Source organism: Athene noctua, chromosome 1, assembly GCF_965140245.1.
Source record: "Athene noctua chromosome 1, bAthNoc1.hap1.1, whole genome shotgun sequence".
Classification (NCBI taxonomy): domain Eukaryota; kingdom Metazoa; phylum Chordata; class Aves; order Strigiformes; family Strigidae; genus Athene; species Athene noctua.
The window spans coordinates 3,392,666-3,414,071 of NC_134037.1; the positions used below are offsets into that span (position 1 = coordinate 3,392,666).

General features: G+C 44.0%; 2 protein-coding genes across 4 annotated transcripts in view; one reads left to right on the forward strand and one right to left on the reverse strand.

The window, feature by feature from the left end:
* FBXO16 (F-box protein 16) overlaps positions 1-7,673 on the reverse strand; it is a 37,310-nt gene extending 29,637 nt beyond the window's left edge. Inside the window, exons 1-2 of the mRNA XM_074921273.1 lie at positions 7,599-7,673; positions 778-914 (exon numbers count right to left, since the gene is read on the reverse strand). Coding sequence (XP_074777374.1) covers positions 778-873 — 96 coding nt within the window. The 5' untranslated portion in view covers positions 874-914; positions 7,599-7,673. The remainder of the gene's footprint in view (positions 1-777; positions 915-7,598) is intronic.
* A 205-nt stretch (positions 7,674-7,878) lies between these two features.
* Positions 7,879-21,406, forward strand: part of FZD3 (frizzled class receptor 3) — a 62,572-nt gene continuing 49,044 nt past the window's right edge. For all 3 annotated transcript variants that reach the window (XM_074895432.1, XM_074895433.1, XM_074895434.1), the window contains exons 1-2: positions 7,879-7,972; positions 12,919-13,439. In XM_074895432.1, the coding sequence (XP_074751533.1) occupies positions 13,251-13,439 (189 nt within the window). In that variant the 5' untranslated portion in view covers positions 7,879-7,972; positions 12,919-13,250. The remainder of the gene's footprint in view (positions 7,973-12,918; positions 13,440-21,406) is intronic.

The following is a 21,406-nucleotide window of genomic DNA, read 5'->3' on the forward strand; positions in this document are numbered from 1 at the left end:
CTTCTGAAGGAGGAATATGCTCCTGGTGATGCAGGAGCCAAAAACCCCTCAGTTATGTTAGCAGTTCCCAGATATAGTATGCAGAGTGGGAGGTTAGGAAATGCATCTCGTTATTTATAAATTGAATGCATCACTTCAGTTTCCCAAATATCAAGCATGCCTCGTCAGTGCCAGGTTTAGCAGAGAAGCCAGAGCAGGGGTATTAAAACCTTTCCTACGCACTGAGATGGAGGACATCACCCACTCAGACACCTATACTGACACTCCGTTTGCTCTGGGGTTAAACTGAAATCTTCTGCTGCAAAAAATCAATGATTCGGCATCTTTCACTAAGAAATGAATACACATTTTTTGTTTAAAGGCAACTAATTTGGCAAAATAACAATACTTGAACTAAATACTTGTATGCTTTAAACTACGTATATTAGAACTTTCAGTTTTTACATATATGTATATATATATAATAAAGACTGTATGTGTGTTTGATATATACATACTTCTAGTAGTAAACAAAATCTTTACGTTCTTGTTCCATTACTTATGATCTACACAGGCAAAAGCATAAGTTAAATTTTTCTGAGGCTTGAGAATCTTTGAAGTGAACCCGAGAATCTGCCTTAAGATTTGAGAATATTCAAAATCTGACCAGACAAGATCCTGAGCAAACTCTCTAGCTGACACTGCCTTGAGGGGCCGGACTAGATGTTCTCCAGAAGTCCCTTCCAACCTCAACAGTACTGCGATTTTATGAATTTGACCCATTTGCACAGAACTTACCTTGTCATTCATGAGCTGATGATTCAGTGGAGTCCATGTGCTCATCTTGGTCTGTAGCTTGGGGCCGTCCATGTTTCTAGGAGGTGCAAATGCCATAGGTATGGGTGATGGTGGGTCCTCTGATGTCTCAGCAGCACCTATGCAAAATTGAACAGAACAAAGACCAACATTATATCTCTGCGCTACTCCGTTACAGCACGTTAGTGAAAAGCAAATAAGTTTAAGAAAGAATCCAATGATTTCACAGCATAGCAATGATACGAGTAAAATTATCTGAAAATCAGTTAGAGTAAGGGCTTTTATTTTATGTACTCACAGTAACAGTGACATTAAAGGCCAGATTTCCTGATGGAACCTCGGTGCACTAATGTTATGTAAATACTTAAGTAGATCTTCCCCATCACAATTATTATTGAATATGCCTTTGATTTTTGCTGCATGAATGATCACAACAGGGTATTTGCAGCAAGCTAGAAAGTACATGAAATTTCTCTTTCCAGTTGCTGACACTAAAAAAATGGAGATAATTTGTACATCTACTTAAGTGACACTAGCTAGGTTTTTACTGATTTTGATGGGCATATAATGCCAAGTCTCAAAGGACCAATTTGTTTCTGTAACACTTAACTGAAAGAATGAAATCCAAAATGGTTCAGAATTGACTGAAATCTCTCAGGGTCCTGTGTTAGGCAGATTGGTTTTGACGGTTTGGACTGCCTGTGCTGCTCTTTTAGACAAAAATTTCTACAGGAAGTAAATCAGACATTTAACAAAATTTTCCCTTCCTTTTTTTGACACCCAGTAACTGGACTTTGTTCAGACGAAGTCATTTCTTCATAAATTCTTGCCCAAACATAGGAAAAGCTTTTTTTTCCTTCATTTTCTATCCTGCAGCTGGATTCAGCAGGATAATGTCATTGCTCACCTCAGGCATCCAATTTCCAGACTGCAGGCTTAAGCTGCAGCAGCCTGAAAACCAAGTCATTTCTTTACCACCTTAAAAAAATATCTCAGTTCTCTGCATATAGTTATTAGGCAATTTTTCTGTAAACAGATCGCTTTAAAGCTTCATGGTGACAAAGTGAATAATAGGACTTTTGGAAGAAAAGAAAAGGCAGATCCACTAAGTAACTCCAGTATTGTGTTGCCAGCCTACCCTGAACCCAAGCACTTCAAAACCCACCCAGCAAAAGGACTTTTCTAGCTAATACAGCTCTGAGGCTCACAAGACACATCTTCATGAAAGCCTAGCCCCCCATTCCTTACCCAGGCACAATTCCTGTCTATATTAATGGAAGATTTATCTTCAAAACCCACTGCAGGATCTATCTGGGTACATCACCTTTTAGATTAGTTTTTCTTCCCTTTCCTTCCTAAGTTATTACAGAATCAAAGGAAAATAAAGAAAAAAATGAAAAGTCTGTTATATCTCTCTCTCTGCATCTGGTGATGTAATATGGTCCGTGGTTAGGAAATAAGTTCATTACAAGAGTCTGAGTTTGTTCTTTTTTTTTTTTTTCTTTTTTTTTTTTTTTTGCTAAAGATCCTTAAATAACTCATTGTCTGCATACTGCAATTTTAACTTCCCAGAGAGAAACCACCAAAAGTTAAAAGACTTACTAAGGTTTCAAACTCTCACATTCTGTAGCTGGCCAATGTTAGAGGCTGCTTGTGCAACTGAGTAGGTGCATTTGGGATACACATTACGATGGGATCACTTACTGGGTTGGGTTGGTTTGGTTTTGTTTTTCTGCAAGGCCCCTGCCCTTTTCAAGGCACAGAAATACAACATTACAAGCTAGAGAAACAGTTCCACTGCCAAAAAAACAGGTTCAGGCAACCATGTCCTGTTTTTCAGGGACAACCTTCTCCATTAGTCACAAAACCATCAGTTGTCGCTGCAGCACACTCCCAAGCCTGGATTCATGTTCCCATTTCCCTACGCGTTCTTGGTGCTGCGTTCACAAAGCATCTCCACGAGCTGGCATGTTTGCAGCTCGTTGCCCAAAGAGGCAGTTGTGCCTCTGGACCCTCTTCGCCTTCTGTGCCAAAAACGTGGCTCACAGCACACCTGGCAGAAGTCATACTCCCAGCTGCCCATGCCATGAAACTTCTCAAATTGCACTTGATGTTCGAGCACAATGCGTAAATAGGGCCGCAAAAGCAAGGTATCATCAGGCACAAAGGTGAGCATAGCCAAATATTTTAACATTGTACACGATGTGCCAGCCTGCCACTCCTCGCTCGTCACCCCTTTGCTAGCACTGTCACACATCCACCGTCTGCTCTGCTCCTCATGTCCCCAGCTACACTCAAAATCACGATGAGGGGAGGGAGACAACCCCAAGGCCAGCCTCAGCGGTGTGTGTTTGCAGGAGGAATTCTTTGCTGAAGTCAGGACTGCGCGGCGGCACTTTAGAGCACGTTGGGGGTTCCTCAAAGGCACGTTGTACACGCTGGGACTCGGTGTGCTTACTTATCAGGTGGCCTTGGATTTCATGGGATGCATCAGAGGAGCCAACAGCGTTAGAAAATATAGAAGCACTTCACCTGTAGCATGCAGCTAGGCTAAAAACTTGGAATGCAAGCCTCTTAAGAAAAGACTTGCTTTACCAACTACAGTTCAGCTGCCTGTTCCCCAAAGGAAAACCTGTGCTTCTTGTCCTCACCCTGAAGTCCCTATCCCTGGCAGGATTAACAGCTAATCTGGCTTCTTCAAGAGCCTTGAGTAACTCTGATCAGAGTTAATCTATGATGTGATACTGAGGTGGCAGCAGCTTGCTCAGTACGCATTAAAAAGCAGCTGGTGTACTGTGCAGTCCAGTGATTGTCAGGCTGTTTAGCCAGGGCCCCACTTTTCTTCTGTAATAGTTGTTATCTTTGGACTGGCTGCCCAAAATAACATTCCAGAGATTGCTCCAGCTTGTTCTTCACGTATCCTGGGATGAAAATTCATCAAGCTCAGCTGATCTGAAAACAGTCAACCAGCAAGAGATGTGAGGTTAACAAGAAATCAAATTTTAAATATATATATATAAGGAAAATGTTGGTTCACTACCCAAAGAGGAAAAGCTATTGACACAAGATGCCAAAAAAATTATCCATTATCCTTCTGCTAGGAAAAATAAAAAGGCTATGTAGGAGCAGGTGGGCAGGCATGGTAAATACCAGTGCAAAAGGGATTTGGGGGAAAGATGAAGTTTTGTGAGTTATATACAGTGTTTTCAAGATGTGTGATTAACTTCACACCAAGCTGGTTGGAGATCTCCAGATGTATCAAAGCAGTTATCTTACACAGTTTGAAGAGAGAGGGTGAGCCTGGCAGAGGGCAAATATTAAAAGAGTTAAACTTCCTGGGTTACTACAGGCAGAGAGTACATAGGAAGGGTTCACCGTTTGAAAGAAAGGATATAATGAGTAGGGATCATAAAAAAATTTGTGCTTTTTGAGATGTATGAAGAAGGTATACGTAATTTCCCAGCACAGGAAACACGGATGGTGTTGTCTAGCAGTGAGAGAATCTCAAGAAGGAAATCCTGCTGAAGCCAATGGAAATTCACTGCCTTCAGTACAAGTTGGGTCTAGCCCCTGGTTTAAAAAAACGCGATTGCATTTAAGAAAGATTAACAATACATAATGATCGTATCATATTAACTAAGGGCATTGGAATAATTTCCTTTAGCTGGGTTAATCTCTGTTTAACCCTCTGGAATGGCATTCCAGAGGTCTGTGCAAACCATACTCCAAACAAGTCCTTCAGAAGCAGACCTGCTTTATTAAGGGTTTTGACCACGTCTCTCTAGCAGTAAGCCCTCGTGGTTCAGCAGATCCTGGTGCACGCTGAGGTTTAAAGATGCACTTTGCAGAGGAAGAACCTAATCACATTAATCCACATGACGACAATGGCACAGTCGAGGAGCTCAGTTGTGAATAAACAGAATTTAACTGAATCAATCTCAAGCACAGGCAGGAAAGTAATTTTTATGGTAAATTGTTATGTCGGCAATAAACAGTGTGATGATTGATGCTATGGGAGAAATGCTTTAAACAGCAGTAACAGAAAAACAATCTAGAATGTAGGCCAAACTATAGGGCATTCAAAATGGAAAAATTCAAGAGGATAGCTCTGGGTGGGAAAGATAATGTGAAACGGATCCTCAGATGCAGGGGGACACCTAAAAAGATGGCAAGAGGAGAAGGGCAGGAGGCTAAGTGCACATTTGCAATGATTTACAACAAGAAGGCCAATACCGCGCTCCTCCTTTCCCTCTAGCTCCCCCTCACCCCCAAGCTGCAAAGCACTGCTATCATCCAGCCCTCCACATTTGTCACCTGCACGTGTCACAGTGACGCCCTGCCCTCAGGGAACACCTCTGCTCTGCCTGTAGGGTATTGGCAGTGTTCCCCACTAGCGCATCAGTCTTCTCACAGTTGTCCCCAGTGCCATGGAAGGCCCCGTGACCCTCACGCAGGGGATTGAGGATCTCTGTGGTACCAGTGCTACAGCGTCAATAAACCCCAGCGCACGGCATCGCCACGGTGCTGATAAACCCGAACACTTGCAGCACCTTGTGTCACTGATATTTCTGCCTCTCCGCAGCACCATCACCCCTGTGCACCCTGCGCTGCATCAGACCAACACCCTTACCCCTGACAGGGTGTGCTAGAAATATCTCTGTGCACAAGACGCCAAGGTTTGAGTGCCCCTACGATCCTCCTTACCCCAGGCAGTGAATAACTAACTCTGCATTCTTCACGGCTCCGTGATGCCCGCCAAGGCCTCGGGACCTCCATCCCAGAGGCGATACTCTCCACTGACCCACAGACCTCACATCCCTGGTGCTCCTCCATAGCCTTGTCCCCTACTGATGCCCTTTCTATGCTGCTTTAACTTCCATACCCACTCTCTTCATAACCATGGCTCAAAGCTGCATCAGAGGAGGTTCAGGTTAGATTCTAGGAAATATTTCTTTACTGAGAGGGTGGGCAGACACTGAAACAGGCTTCCTAGAGAGGTGGTTGATGTCCCAAGCCTGTCGGTGTTTAAGAGGCATTTGGACAATGCCCTTCACAACATGCTTTGACTTTTGGTCAGCTCACAAGTGGTCAGGCAGCTGGACTAGATGATCCTTGTAGGTTCTTTCCAACAGGAACTATCCTATCCTATTCCCTTTACTCCACAGCATCACTCAGGTACCCTCTCTGGTTTTCAATAAACCCAGCAATCTCCCCTCCCTGGTGGTGTCAATACCTGACTGCTCTCCTCTGTGTCCTCATTACAGATGTTCCCCAGGAGCTGCTCTGAGCCCAGAAGCACTGACTCCCACTCCTGCTCCATCCACATCCATCTCCTGGTCCTGCAGGGCCAACATCCTCCCAGGAGCTGTCACAGCACCGCATAGTCCCAGTGACACTACACCCAGGGGAACTGATCGGTATTGATCCCTAGCACCCTTTTCCCCCTAAATAAGACAACAGCAAGGTCCCTTTTATCCCTCAAGAATATTTCCTTTTCTACCTCAAACCTCACGGGATTTATATTCTGTTAAACAGCTGGATGATCCATGGTGTTCTTACCTCAAAGTCCACCAGAACTTCCCTAGTCCTGCAGCAATTACACTGCCCAGTGTCCCCATGTCCTCTGACACCCCAATAGCTTTCCCCGCCCCACTTCAAAAGGTGGTAGCAAACCCCAGCTGCTCAGTACTTGTATCCATAGATACCAGTGCTTTTTCCATCCATTACCAAGTTTAAACTTATTGTATGATGTCTTTATGCCCAGTCCCTTTGAGTATTAGTATTTCTAAGTACTCCTTCCACTCATACGTTGAAATCTCTCCCGGGACCCAAAGGCAACAACAATCCCCTCAGGCCCCTGGCCTGACAGTGCTGGCAGATGGGCAGGCCCCAGGCCCCTTGTGCCTGAGCGTCCCCCATTTCTCCACTGGGTGCATCCAAGACCCCCTTCCTCACAGCATGGGCTGTGCTTGGTGCACACTGGGGTCTTCCATCTTCCTGTCAGACTACCTCCCTGCATCATATTGAATTTGTTACCCTCTCCACATGCCCTATGGAGTCTGTACTCCCCTCTCTTTCCACTGTCTCCCCTGAAGTGCTGTGTTCAGCTCTGGGGGCCCCAGGGTAAGAAGGACATGGACTAGTTGGAGCAGGTCTCATCGTCAAAGATGTTGGGGGGGCTGGAGCATCCCCCCTGTGAGGACAGGCTGAGAGAGTTGGGGGTTTCACCTGGAGAAGAGAAGGCTCCGGGGAGACCTTAGAGCAGCCCCCCAGGGCTGAAAGGGGCTGCGGGAAAGGGGGAACACTCTTTATCAGGGGGTAACGATAGGACAAGGCCTAAGAGTTTTAAACTGAAAGATGAGATGTAAGGCAGAAATTCTCCCCTGTGAGGGGGGTGAGGCCCTGGCACAGGCTGCCCAGAGAAGCTGTGGCTGCCCCCTCCCTGGAAGGGTTCAAGGCCAGGTTGGACGGGGCTTTGGGCAACCTGGGCTGGTGGAAGGTGGCCCTGCCCGGGACAGGGGGATGGGACTGGATGATCTTTAAGGTCCCTTCCAACCCAAACCATTCTATAATTCTATGCGTCCCACTGCACTTGTATCCCCCTCCCCATGCCACACTGTCCCCCCAGCGTTTGTCCCCTCGCGCCCCACGGCAGCTGCACCGCCACTCCCCATGCACGCCCTGGCCACCCTCGTGTGCCCCACGCTCTCCCAGGGGACGCGTCCACCCCCGTGTCCCCTCAACCCTCCGTCACCAGCTCGGCCTCCCCGCGGCCCCCAGCGCCGGGCCGGGCCGCCCCTCACCTGCCTCCTCCCGCCCGCGGGCGGCGCGGCCTACACCTCCCGCCAGGCCGCTTCCCGTCGTTATGGCAACCGGCTCCCGCGCCCCTCCCCCGGGAGAGGGCCAGCCAATCAGATTCTACGGGCGGGGGTCGGGCTTGCAGAACGGCCGCAGGTTCCGATCTACCTAGCAACCTGGTCGGGCCCGTTTCTGATTGGCTCGTTCGATTCGGCAGGGAGAGGGGCGGGGCGCGGCGGCGCGAGGGGGCGGGGCGGCGGGGCGGGGCGGGGCCAGCGCTGCGGCGGGGTCGGGCGCGAGGAGGCGCGGCCGCTGCCTCCCGCCGCCGCCGCCACCTGGGGGGAGAAGCGGGGCCGCAGCGGCGGGACCCCGCGCTGAGGTAACGGGGGGGACCTGGGCGCCGGGAGGCGCGGAGGGGGACGGGGTGGGCAGATGGGCAGGGGGTTTCCCTCAGGGATGTCCTTCTTTCCCTCCCACAGCGGCCGCCTCGCTCGCGAAGGGGCAGAGACACCCGCTCCCGGAGACGGCGCTGTGGGGGGCGGCCATGAAGCGTCCTCTGGGCGGGGGGAGTGAGCGGAGCGGAGGGTGAAGTCCCCCGCTCCGAGGCGGCGGGCGGTGGAAGGACGGGGGATGCTAGTCCCGTCCTTCGCTGGGCGACATGGAGGTGCCGGATCCACCCCGTCTCCCTCAGCGGCGCCTCGGGGCCGGGAGATGCTGGTCCCCGGCATTCCCGATCCCTGCCCGTGCGCTGGGAGCCGGCAGAAGGGGATGCTCGTCCCATGCGCTTCCCCTCCCTTGCCATTAGGGACCCAAGGGGAGGGGATGCGAGTCCCAGGTGCTCTCCCTCCTTGCCCTCGCAGTGCGTCGGGGGCCCGAGGAGGAGAGGGTGCCTTTCCCCCCTCCGCACACACGCCCCTTCTTTTCTTCTGCAGTGCGTTGGGGACCCCAGAGGCTGCTAGTCCCACGCTTCCCTCCTTTCATGTTGCGGTGCCGTGGCCGTGACCCAGGGGGAGAGGGATGCTAGTCCCATGCACGCCTCCCTCCCCCTTTTCCGTGCAGGAGGGACCCAAGGGGATGTTATCTCCCTCCTCCTTTTCCTCTTGCAATGCCGTGGGGACGCAGGGGGAAGGGGTTCTAGGTTCATGTACACATACATCCTTCCTTTTTCCTTTGCGATGCAGCAAGAGGATGCTAGTCCTGCGTGCGCACTTGTTCCTTTTGCCTTTAAAATATAGCGAGGATTCAAGGGAAGAGGGGATGCTATAGTCCAGCCTGCTCCCTACCTCTTCTTCCAATCTAAGGGACGATAACTAGCTCCCCCTCCAGTTCCTTCAGTTTGCCACGCGATATGAACTCAACTGGAGCGAGATGCTAGACCTGTCCCTCCATATGTGTGGAGAATCTCACCAGAAAGGGTTTCTGCCTTTCCGTCCTCCCTGCGGGGAGGGGAGCAGGGACTGGCATGGTGTCACTGCGCAGAGGGAGAGGGGAAGAGGAGAAACTGTGTCTCTTTATTCTCATTCTGCCCTGTAGTAAGTACAGTGAGGGGGAGTGTGGGATAGTGTGCGCCCTCTTTCCTCCATGGGGTCCTAACTGAAATAAAGGATGTAGGGGATTGTAGTTGTGGCTCTCCCTTAATACGTAACAGAAGTGGAACAGGGGAGTACAGCACTGGAGTTTCTTTCCCACTGACTAATTAAAATGGAGTTGGGAGAATAATGTATTCTCCTTTTGTGCCTTCATGTGGGTGGGAATGGGTTGGGGAAATGCTGCCAGTGCTTGCGTGCAATGAGTGAGTTCCTTTCCTTTCTCTCTGATCAGAATTGGGTGGGGAATGACTAAGGTGACATTCTCCTCTTGTCTTCTCACTTGTACGGGAGTCTAGTTTGTTGTTTTATCACCCCATTTCTCTGGGACAGATAACTGTGAATTAATCCCCCTACATACTTTCTTTCCAGAGTCTGATGACTTTCTCCTCATTGCCTTCCCACTTACTGCCCCCTTAGTAACTTCAAAAATTATTTGGAAAAAAAAATAAAATTCACTTGTGGGAATCAATCCTTTTAATTTCACAAATTTCACTCTTTATAATAGTCATCTATGCATGTCTTAATTTATCCTTTAGAGCAGTAATTGAATGGGCTTCTTACGATTATAAATAATGTATAAATCCATAACCACACTAACAAACTAGCTGTTTCCTACCCCTTTTGCTCACAGCTTTTTTTTTGTAGTGCCTTGGGGCAGACGGGTAGGTATCCCCTCCACCTTTTTTATCCCCAGTGTCATCGAAAGTGGTTTGGTTTTATATTCATACAAAAATAACCACAAAATTTCATATGTAGAGGCTTAACAAAGAGTATACAGAACTGGATTTGTGGTAAGAAACTGTCTTGACACTAAAGATTGCTTATTACAGCATTCATCTGTCTACACCAATTAATAGGTCATCTATATGCTTGTTTGCAAAACTTTCGTCTCCTTTCGCAATGATAGGGTTGTCTTTTCTCTTAATTTCACTGAGATTGGTTTTTTTCTTCCATGAAAGGGCACTTCATGACTAGGCTATATAATTTGGCATTCTTTTCTGGATCTAGTAAATCTATTCTTAATTTCCTTTATGATATTATATAGTAATAAAATGGAAAAGTCCTGAAAGGACATGATGAATTTTGTTCTGCTTTTTGCACAGTTAAAACTTCTCGTGGCTTATTGAGTCTAGGTTTTCGTGTGTTTATTTCAGTTTGAGGTTGTGGGGAAGTCAGAAGATGGTTGGCTTTGTTTGGAGTCTCTACTTTGAATGTCATTAATATGATGATTTGTGTAAAGTGTTCTTGGAGTTTTTCCCAAGACTCTAGATCCTGACCTGGGTTTGCCCAATGTTTATGCTTCTAACTTTAACAGAACAACCAGTGTGAGTACAGTTCATCTTATGTTGCTTCTGAATCTCTCTTATGAAGCGTTATCTACTGATCACTGCTGGGATAGCACCTAAATTACAGGGAACATGCTAAAAAATCAGTTGCTAATCCACACTAAAAGTTGACTTCACTGAAGTTGTTGAATAAAGTCTTTTGGAGTTGATGGCCGAAGTGTTTGGGACAAAGAGAAAAATTAATTGAAACCAGGGTTCTGGAGATGGTGAGAAACTGCAAAGGCTTCTTTTCCTGAATTTGGGGAACTGTTACTAACATGTTCAGATCAAAGGCCTAGATTCAAAGGGGATTAGGCACCTTGGACAAAACTAAGGAGGAATTGGGTTTGTCTGTCTATAACTTGTAATCTTCTGGCCAGGATGTGAGAATATGCAGAGATCTTCAGGGTTAAGTAGTGCTGCCTGGAAGATGGGATAAATTCAGGTCTTTGGGTTTTTTTGAGAGGTGCCAAATTCTTAAAAAATAAGTCTGAGAAATTACTTCCTTAGATCAGAAGGACACAACTTCTCAGGGCGATATGAACTTGAAATTGGACTAAAATCAGATGTAGTTAGATGTAGCATGTCTTAAATAATGTAGTTGATTTTGGTCTTTCCAATTCATTGTGTTGACTGCTCTTCACAGCAACATTTGCTTCAGAATATAAGCAAGGCGCTGTGATTTGAGCTGTGTTGGTTAGTTCTACCACCTAACTTAAGGTGTAGATAGGGTTTTTTTTCTGCTTTTTTTTGGGCATGTTTTATTTTCCCTAGGTTTGGAACAGTTTTGCTATTTATATTCTTGATGTATTTCAAACATGGGTTCCCTGTCAATAGCTGTGAGAGAGTAAGCAGCCTGTGAAAGCAACTTGTCAATGAACTTAATTTAACATGGTTATGTTTAGCATCTTGGTCTTTTTCCTATTTGCATGTTTGTTTTTACCAGCCTGTCTTGAACAGCTACAGCCAAAACCATTGCTGCACATGATTTTCAAGAGAAGCACAGAATTGTTTAGGTTGGAAGGAACCTCTCAAGATTATCTGGTCCAACCCACAAAGTATCTGAGGGTTTAAAGACATACATGCTATTTAATTTTTCTGACCATAAGATGGGTCTATGTAAACAAAAGTGTGCATACATCACTTTTTTGATCGGCTGATACCAGCAGAAGTCTGGTAATTAACTCTTTCCTATCTCTCACTAAGTTTGCATTAGGGACCAAGGAAAAAATTTTCCCTCTCCGACATGTAGAAATTACTTTCCTTCCTGAATATCTAAAGAAAAACATTAGTGACTCAAGATTGGAAGCCTTTTCAAATTTGTGATTGCCTGATTTTGGGAATATTGATGGAGTGCTTGGGGTTTTCTGGTTCACACTAATTTTCTAAATTTCTGTTACCTTTTTTGAACCATAATTTTTTTTTAAAGCAGTTGGTTAGAGACTGAATTTTGCAACTTTCATTGCTGTATGACAAAACTGTTTTAAGCAAAGGGCCTCTCTGTACTCTTATGGCTCTGTCAACTTTTTCCATGCTTTAGTCTCAATTTCAGAGTTTGTTTCTCCAGTCAATGAGCACGATATTCTGAGTCCCTGTTCTGCTTGTTCCACTCCGGCTCCTTAGCACTGAGAAAATGCAGATCCAGCCCTGGGGAATGATTGCTGTTTAAATTGGCTCTATAGGTAGAGTGGAACTGGCAGAGCAACCGTAGCGTAGCTACCTTTGCAATTTCCATCTTCACGAGTGTGTGGGGAAAGGAGTGGCCAAAGGATGCTGTCTTCTGGCTAATCCTTAGCTCTTACGATGGTTTCTGGAGAGGAAGATATGAGATATGTGTGCAAGTAAAATGGGTTAGAGACAACAAAAAAGCTGTTTACAAGTAGACTGAAATTGCATATTTGAACACGGATAGCCAAACCATGACTGCAGCTTGTTGGGCAGAACAGTCGTCTTCACTCCTGCAAGTTGGGACTTGTGTATTGGTTGCGGTGACTGTTTTGTTTTTGTTTTATAATTACTCAGCAGAAGTTACAAGGCCATGCAACTAAAGAGATGCTATCGATGTGAATGTACCAGGGCAGATGCTGAGTCATAAATAGCTTGGTTTCAGTGTGGTCAACAATTGTAATGCTCACATGGTTAAATTTAAAGTGTGGGGTTTTCTGAAATATTTTCTTTATAGTAAATACATTCCCTATTTTCACCATCCTTTTTGGGTGGAGTCTTAGACCATACCAGCTTTTTTTCTACCAGAAATAGTCTGAAACCAGGATTTAAACTTGTCAAGGGACCCTCTAGTCTTAGATGTGAGAACTTGAAGCAATTTGCCTGCCAAGCTATTTAGAGCTAAAATTTTTTAATCAATTACAAGGCTTTTTACTGTATTCTGTTTGTTGTGTTTTTTATTCCAGGTTACCTAACAAAAGAAGAACGTAACTCAACTGCTGTTCTGTCACGATGGGGTCAATTGTGTGGGAATGTGGTTAAACATTTTAATACCTTAACTTAATGCATGCTATAGAATACTGAGAAAAGAGAAGGCAAGATTTCTCACACATCTGTCTCAAACACATCATCTTCTGGTCCGAGCTAAGAATGTTGTACACAAAGAGTATTCCAGTTTTGAAGAACCTTGAACGAAGAGTGAAAATATCACCGTTGAAGTGAAATCTGAGGGTACGCGAGGAGTTGAAAGAGCTTTCTGACTGGGCTCAATAACTGGCCCCATTCCCCGTGTGGAAGGATGGCTGTTAGCTGGATGTTCTGTTACCTTTGGCTTTTGGATGTCTTGGTGGGGCACACAAGAGGGCACAGTTTGTTTTCTTGTGAGCCCATCATCTTGCGGATGTGCCAGGATCTGCCTTACAATACCACTTTTATGCCTAATCTTCTAAATCATTATGACCAGCAAACAGCAGCATTAGCAATGGAGGTAAGACTAATTTTTTCAGCAATGTATTACGGTTTTGACATTTTGTTAACAAATAATTGGTAACAGAATCCAGGAAGACATTTATATGAGAAATAAAAATGAAAAAATCAAGATAATTAATGATTTAAATATAAACCAGATACCCCTTACATAAGATGTATTGTAATATATACAAAAATATTCTATGACTACAAAATTTGCCTAATTTAGTATAACTGAATGTGAAATACTCTGGATGTGTTTGTATGTTAGTCTGTTACTTTAAATATTTGGACAGATCAAGAATGCATATCTTGAATGGTCTGTCACTTAACTAAATGCCAGAAAAATAGCATACTGAACAATGAGTAGATGTTTTTTAGTTCTGAAGACTATGTTCTTTGATGGCTTTGTAATATTTGGCCTTTTCTTACTCGCCTAAAATTTGGTGTGAAGAAAATGAGAATAGTAAGACATGCTATGAAGATAATGGAAATTGCTCATTTATTAGCTGCAAGAAAGTCTGTTGGCTTGCAGACAATTTAGTTAACCTGTTTCTGTTCTATATCCAGGCAGTCAAGCTTTTAGACTTGCACTTTCTTTGTTGTAACGGTACCTTATTACTGTCACCGTTATTCCCAAAAACCTTTCTTGGACTTACACATAATTATTTTTTCCTTTTTTTTAAAAAAACCCACCATATTTCCACTGATATTTGTCTAACCTTTCTTTGGAGAACTTTCTTGATGGGGCTTTAACCACATGTTTAGTCTCATATTATCGATAGTCTAGTTTATACAAGACTTTTAAGTTCACTTCACTCTGTTCTTTACCCGGCCACCCTCCCTAAGGAGTTTCCTTACTTGGTATTCTGTGATCTGACTAGCATTGATGGAAATTCAGAATATTAGGCAGGTCTCGCTGTCAGCCTGTTCAAATTTTCCTGAGAGATTTGTGCCAATTAGGTTTATTTGTATTTTTGAAATGCTTGGGGAATCCTTGCTGGTAGATATGTGTTGCTGTACACTGAGAACAGAAAGAGTAATCATGTGTTTTCATCTTTGAATGCTCTTTCTGACAATATAGAAACTTAATTTAATTCTTCTTGCTAAGTAATATAAAGCCAAGCCCTTGTGTAGTGTTTCTATGTGAGAGTTGTGAGCCAGATGTGACAGGCTTTTTACCGTAAGAAGAAAATAGAGATTTTTACCCTTAAATTTGCTTTGTTTGCAAGAACTATGGACTTGCATTGCAATGGCTCATTTGGATGTGGCTTGGGATTCCAATTACACTAAATAGCTAGCAACAGGAATGAATTTTATTTTAGAATCAGTTCTGGTAAGTTCTGAGGACCTTTGAAGATCTAACTGCAAGGCGTCAAAATGAAGTCAAAGCAAGTCAGCAAGTTTAATAGAATAACAGTGTGAACAACCTGGTGTGTACAAACTGTTCCACTTTGAAAGGTGGAGTTCAGGATGTTAAAGGAAATGATGAAACCAGCTGGATTGAAGACTTCTGAGACTTGGCTTGCGGAGGTGTGGAGATGGTGGGTTTTGGTTTTGTAGGCTGGTTGGAGAAGTAGATGGTCACCTCCTGGGGTGGAAGTAGATTATCAGTGGAAGGCTTTTGGGATCTGCAGTTCAGTATTTTCTTAAATGATCTAGAAGAGAAGACAAGCAGTAAGATGACAAAGCCTATCGATACTGTTGTGGTTAACTTAAAACTAAGGTCAAATCAGAATGAAGAATTGTAAAGATTTTGATGATGTTTGAGATACATTGAGCCATAAAATTATTGAAGAAATTCAAAGTGATAAATATGTATGGGGGGAATAATTTTCTTCACATCAGTGGTGGTGGTCAGCTTATTCCATCAAACTTCTGATGGTTTGTTCTGTTGAAATATGAGTTGAAAGAAAGCCAAAAGGCAAATCAGACATGGAATAATTAGGAAAAGAATAAAGACCAGATGTTACAGTGGTGTTATATAATCCCATGGCTCACAAATGGCTGAAGTGTTGTGTGAAGCTGTGAGCAATCTCCAAAAATTTGTTAGACCTGAAAGAGGTCCAGAGAAGAAGAGGAAAAATGACCACAGGCTTATGGAACGTGTGCCGTATGGGGAGTGTTAGACTATGGCAGCGTGCTTTAGCCTATTTTTATAACAAAAAAAACCCAACCAACAACAACCACCATCATAAATGGCATGCAGAGGGTTGTAGGGGTTGACTATACACTGTCTTGTCCAGTGCAGAAACTAGGCTCCATCGAATGAAGTTGCTAGAAGCCAAGTCAGAGCAAAGACAGAGTTGAAACTCTTAGACAGTACTGTGGGTGCAAAACGTTTGAAGAGACTGGGCCAGAATGTGGAAGATAATACCAATAAGGGTGACTAGGTAGAAAAAAAAAACACTTCAGGCTCTTCCCCTCAGCAGAAAATTGTCACAGGCTGGGAGAACATTTGGGGAATGTAAGAAACATCCTGCTGATGGTCCATTTTGCTGAGCGTTCTGTACCTGCTAATGCAAGAGGAGGTACTATTTAGGGAGGGGATGCAAACCCCCTGTCTGTGGCCTTCTCTGGTGCTTCCCCAGTATCCACAGGCCCTGAATTATGGATGTTAGAGGGTACATCCCTGCCTATCGCTTTAGTATCATTAATGGATCTATTATCAATGAATTCTCTAAATTATGAATACAATACTGTCAACCAGTGCACTAGCCACCAGGTGAAGAAGCATTTATTTGCTAACCTCTTTTAAACCAGTTTCCTGCTAGTTTCATTTAATTCCCTTTTCTTCCAGTATTGTGCAATATTGTGCTGCAGTTAAATCCTGTTGCACTTGTGATTTTGGAAACCTCAGTTTTATCCCTCAGGCTTTTCCTCTCCAAATTGAAGTGTTCCAGCTGTTTGGGCTTTCTTCTTGCAATTCAGCTGCTACAAACCTGTAATCATTTCAGTCACCGATCTCTGTCTCGTTTTTCTAGCCTTGTCCTTGCTGAGGTGTGGCGATGAGAATGGCACACCACTCTGGATGTGGGCACACTAGGGATTTATTTATAAATAAAATTACGCTTTTTCCTGCTCGTGGCTTCCTAGGAATGGCCAACATTATGTTCATTCTTCTGGCTTTTGTTGCATGTTTAAACCAATGATTTCAGAGAACTGTCAAAAATGTTAACTTTCGCTAACAGTCTGTTTAAGGCCACTGTGGGAAGCGAAGCAGTAATTATATGGACCCTCAGTCTGAGCCAGAATAACTGGTGTAATTGTTCTTATCTTCATAAAATAGCTTTCTGCTACAGAGAGAGAAGCAGCTGAGAAACAAATGTTACTTCTCTGCACTTGGTGGTACAAAGCTCAACTTAATAGCCTAAATTAGCTTGCATGAAACACCGTGGTGCTGCAATTCAGATACTAGCTTGATGCCAAATCTATTCTTAAACTTAGCATGGGTGCGTTGGTGTTACGGGTGTATGTATAGGACTCCCCTCTGCCTATATAATTACCATATAGACCAGTGGTTTTAGTCTGGGGATGGACTGTGGGCTATGTCTGAATGCCTAATGAAAAGTGGTGAAGGCTGTGCAAGGAAACAAGGCTATCATCAAGCTTAAATTCACTATGCAGCAGCCTCTGCCCCCATTAGCAGAGTTTTTTAGGGGCTTGAGCAGGAAAAAAAGAATGAAAAGCCACAGGTTTTCGTATTTCCACTCCTTGTATTAGCCTGGATTGCCCCATAAATCTGTACTTAGCAAGAAGGAAGTTATTATTTGGCTTTTTGTACGTTATTTAATGTTGCAGTTAAATGGATGGAGAACAGAAATGAAGTCTATTAAAACTTGCTTTGTGACATTCTCGGGTAAACATCTCTCATCCCCAAGCCCTCCCTAATTGCTGCCAGCATAAAATAATATAGCAGCAGAATCAGTGTGATTCATCTTGTGTATTGGGGGGGGGAAGGCCTTGTAATTCTCACAGTTTTTCAGTAGCACTTTTTCACAAGAGTTCTTCAAAAAACCCATAAGAATAATTCAGCTTGCTAGTACTGAAAGAGTACAAGAAAGAGCGAATGGGAAGCAAAAAAGAGAACCACTACAGCTGTTGTCTTACCATCAGTAAATTCAGTGTACCTCATTTCCCATACCATTGATTGCTTCCTTGAAGGAACTGATTAAAAACTTATTCAGAAACTCAAAATCAGCAAGTTGTCTTTTTGAGACTTTATGCTGAAATGATTCCTTCATAAATGTAATAAAGGCTAATAAGTTACATCATCAGTGTTGACTCATTATGTTGCAGCCATATTGTTATTAACCTCTTGATTTAACAAAGCAAAATCAAATATTACATCAGGAGTCCCTCTTAGTGTACGCTGGTCCGTACTGTAATCAGTTCCTAGGCCTGGCTTTACTCCTAGAAAAGACAGTGCCTTAAGCTTTCTGCTGTGCTACATCAGCAAGGCTTTAACCCAAGAAGGCTGAAGCGAGGGCTCTCTGCAGGCAAGGGCCTGGTGCATTATTTTATCCCCAAGTATCTCCAAAGGGACTCACTCCTTTTCCCAGAGGACAAACACCAGTTGCACCAGTCCAAGCACTGCCAACATCCGCTTGGCTATAGCAGAGACTAAAACAAGAGTAATTTGACATCTGCTGCTTTCCAAAAGGAGCAGTGCCAGTTGACAGGGACTAACACACGAGTCGTGATAGCACATGGGGGTGGGAGGCGATGGGTGCGGCGGGCAGGATTTGTGCTGTGGCCAAGGCTGAGGTGGCCGGGCAGGAGCGGGGTGCCGTCCTGCCCTCCAGTACTGCACAGCCGCAGCCGGTCGCCTCCCGCTTCCAGTCTCACTGGGGTCATTCCTTTGATCTGCTGTCATGTCAAACATATTCTAAGGTATTTTTAAATTCTTCCATAATATCCTAACAAGTTGTTTTCTTACAATAGCCATCTAGCATAGCCTGTCTCAGCTACACTGGCAAAACTTCCCTCTAAATGTGTTTGTGATGATAGTGTGACGCTGAGGTGATGTTGCACTGCGCTGCTGCCATGATTCTGCTGTGTTACATAGATCGTGAGCTGAATGAAGCAGTGACAATCGAGGAATTAAACTACCCCAATCCCCCTGAGGGATCTGACCTTGTTTACCCATATCTTGGGTTCTAGTTGCTACAAAGAATTATTTTCTGTCCCTTTTTCACTTAATATTCCTTTGGCCTTGAAGGATTTGCTTATGCCTAAGACTAGCAAGCAGCGGTTTTTATCTGCCTTAATACAATTTTTGTAGACAAATATTTGTATCAGAGAACAAATAACTCGGTAGCCTGTTGCAGCCTGGGAGCATGCTATTAAAGCTTTTGTCACTGATGAAGGGAAGTGGTTTAATATGATGATTGCCAGCCTTTTTGCAGTTAAATATACTGCCAGCACTTCCTTTTTCTTACCCTGATATTTATGGGACCTCACAAATGATGCGAGGGATCAAAGAGGCTTTAAAGGACAGGAACCAGACATGGTTGAGGGCTAAATGAGTCCCTCTGGGTGAACGCAGGAGCATTGTCTTTTGGGTTTATACCAGAGGTCAAATGCTCCAGAAATGAGATGATACAGTCACCATATGGGCACAAGAGATAACATGCTATTCCTTTGCTCTTTCTCCCAACTTCCATTCCCATTTTGCATATCAAAACCCAGCAGCAGTAGGGATTTAGGGATGTGGCTAAGTTGGCTACTGTGTAGTTGGGGGATGCAAAGGGGGAAATAGAGAAATAATATTATCCCGCAGCTGATTTGGTTTTTGCAGTGTGAGGAGTAATGTTGACTGATAATGCTCCTAGTCCATCAGCGTGGCAGAGTTCACCAGCTGGGAATCATTTAATTAATATCAATAAACTACCCAGTCATGGAGTTTTGAATATTTAGAAGCAGAGCTAGTGAATAGTTAATGGACTTTGTCACAGAATATGCAACTACAGATGTGCAGACACCTGATTTTTCATACTCTTTCACATTTAGTGGTTTCTTGTATTGATTCTTGCAGAGGATAATGCCACTGACCTGCTGCAGTGCAGAGGGCGTGCTGCAAGATTTGCATACCCTTGCTAATTATGTTTCTCTGTGTATAGCACAGTTTCTTTTCTGTGGCAATAGATTTTTTTTTTCCTTTTCCCAGCAGTGATCTTTTGAGTCTTAGTTCATTTTTTCTGGTCTTTTTTTTTTTTTTTTTAAGTGGAAAAGAACCAGAGTATACTTAAAAATGGCATCAACAGAAGATTTAGGAATAAATATATATTCCCAGTCTAGTCTTAGCATCTGGGATAAGAGTTAGACATTTTTCCAGTGTAGGTAGGTCAGGTATTAAGTGGCTCCTTTTAGTGGTGTTTCTCAAACAGTTTTTCTCTCAGGCATATATTACTGCTGATTTCAGATAAGCAGGGCTTGGACTCAGCATGCAATACTGTATCTCAATTCTTGATTTGCTTAAGGGCCAGGGAGAAGTGTGCAGAATTCACTGATCTTGGTTTATGTGAATGTGATTCCTACCTTTCTTGGAGCTGAGAGGTAGTACTGCCCCTTCCTCTTCTGTTTCTGAGTGGGTTTTTTGGGTACAAGTGGGAAACATCTATCTTTCTTTCCCAGGAATCAGCAAGGATGGGGACAATGTAGGACAGAGGATCCTTAACTTCTTACCCCCTTAATTCCATCTTGATTCCTTTTCGCCCCTGATCTTCTTTCGCCTTGCCTGTGCACTATACCCTCCTAAATCTCAGCACTATTCCTTGGCTTTCTGTATTCTTCAGTTCTGCATCCAAAACTTGTAGAACTATAAGAATATAAAGCTAATGGAAAAGTAGGTTTTAATCAGCTGGTGTTTTGTAAGCACCCTAATCTTAGACACTAATTTGCAGTAAGGATTAATTTTCTCTTTAGTGTGTAAGATTATGATGCCTACAGAACAATGGAACTGTGCAGATCATAAGAACGCAAGCAGTGTACCAGCTGATTAAAGCCTACTCTTTCATTAACTTTAAATTCTCTTACTCCCACTCTGAATTTTTACCATAGAAATAGCCTCATAAAGATTTTAGATTGTTTTATTGTTAAACCAGAATGTCTCAAAGCTAGGATTGCAAAGATGGTTCTGCGGAGTACAGGCAGAGCAAAGGAGTGCCTGATAATGTCATGCTTAGAAATTCTTGCTTTAGGAATACCTGAGGCTTGTCTGTTTAAAACGCACCAGCTTGTGGTTTCCATCTTGACCTGTAAAGGCATGAGTTGTGCAAAGGTGGTAGAAATCCTGAGTGGGCAAGAACAATTTGGGAAGAACTAGCCATACAAAAATTAGTGTGATCTGACAATTTTGTAAAATGAGGCTTCTGAGGAAGCTGTTTCTTGAACACAGCCTTATATGGTCTCGTATTTGGACCCCCAATCCCATCCTTTTCACACATAGATCCAGTGAACTTCAAGATAATCTGAATGAATATTGACTATTCAATAATTCTTCAGACAGGAAAAGCAGGCACGTGAGATAATAATTTGCATTCAGATAAAGCACAGAGCTGTGTGTATGTACCTGCTTTGAAGTTGGTAGAGACTTAAATAAGGAAGAAAGGGAAAGAGCTTTGTCCTTGGCTGGAGAATTTTTGGAGCAGTTAACCCAGGCAGAGTAGTGTCCAGGAACAGATGTGCAGAAGATGGACTTTGAGGCTGCTGTTGCATGCAGTGTTTTCTGTTTGACACAGTGTTGTAATTCTGACAACCAGACTGTCAAATGTGTCCAGTTTTGGGCGCCTCAATACGGGAGAGATCTTGAGGTTCTGGACCAAGTGCAGAGAAGAGCAACGAGGCTGGGGAAGGGCTGGAGAATCAATCCTGTGAGGAGGCAGGGCAGGAGCTGGGAGTGTTCAGTGTGAGGAGGAGGAGGCTGAGGGGAGCCCTCATCCCTCTCTGCAGCTCCTGACAGGACATTGCAGAGAGGCTGGGGCT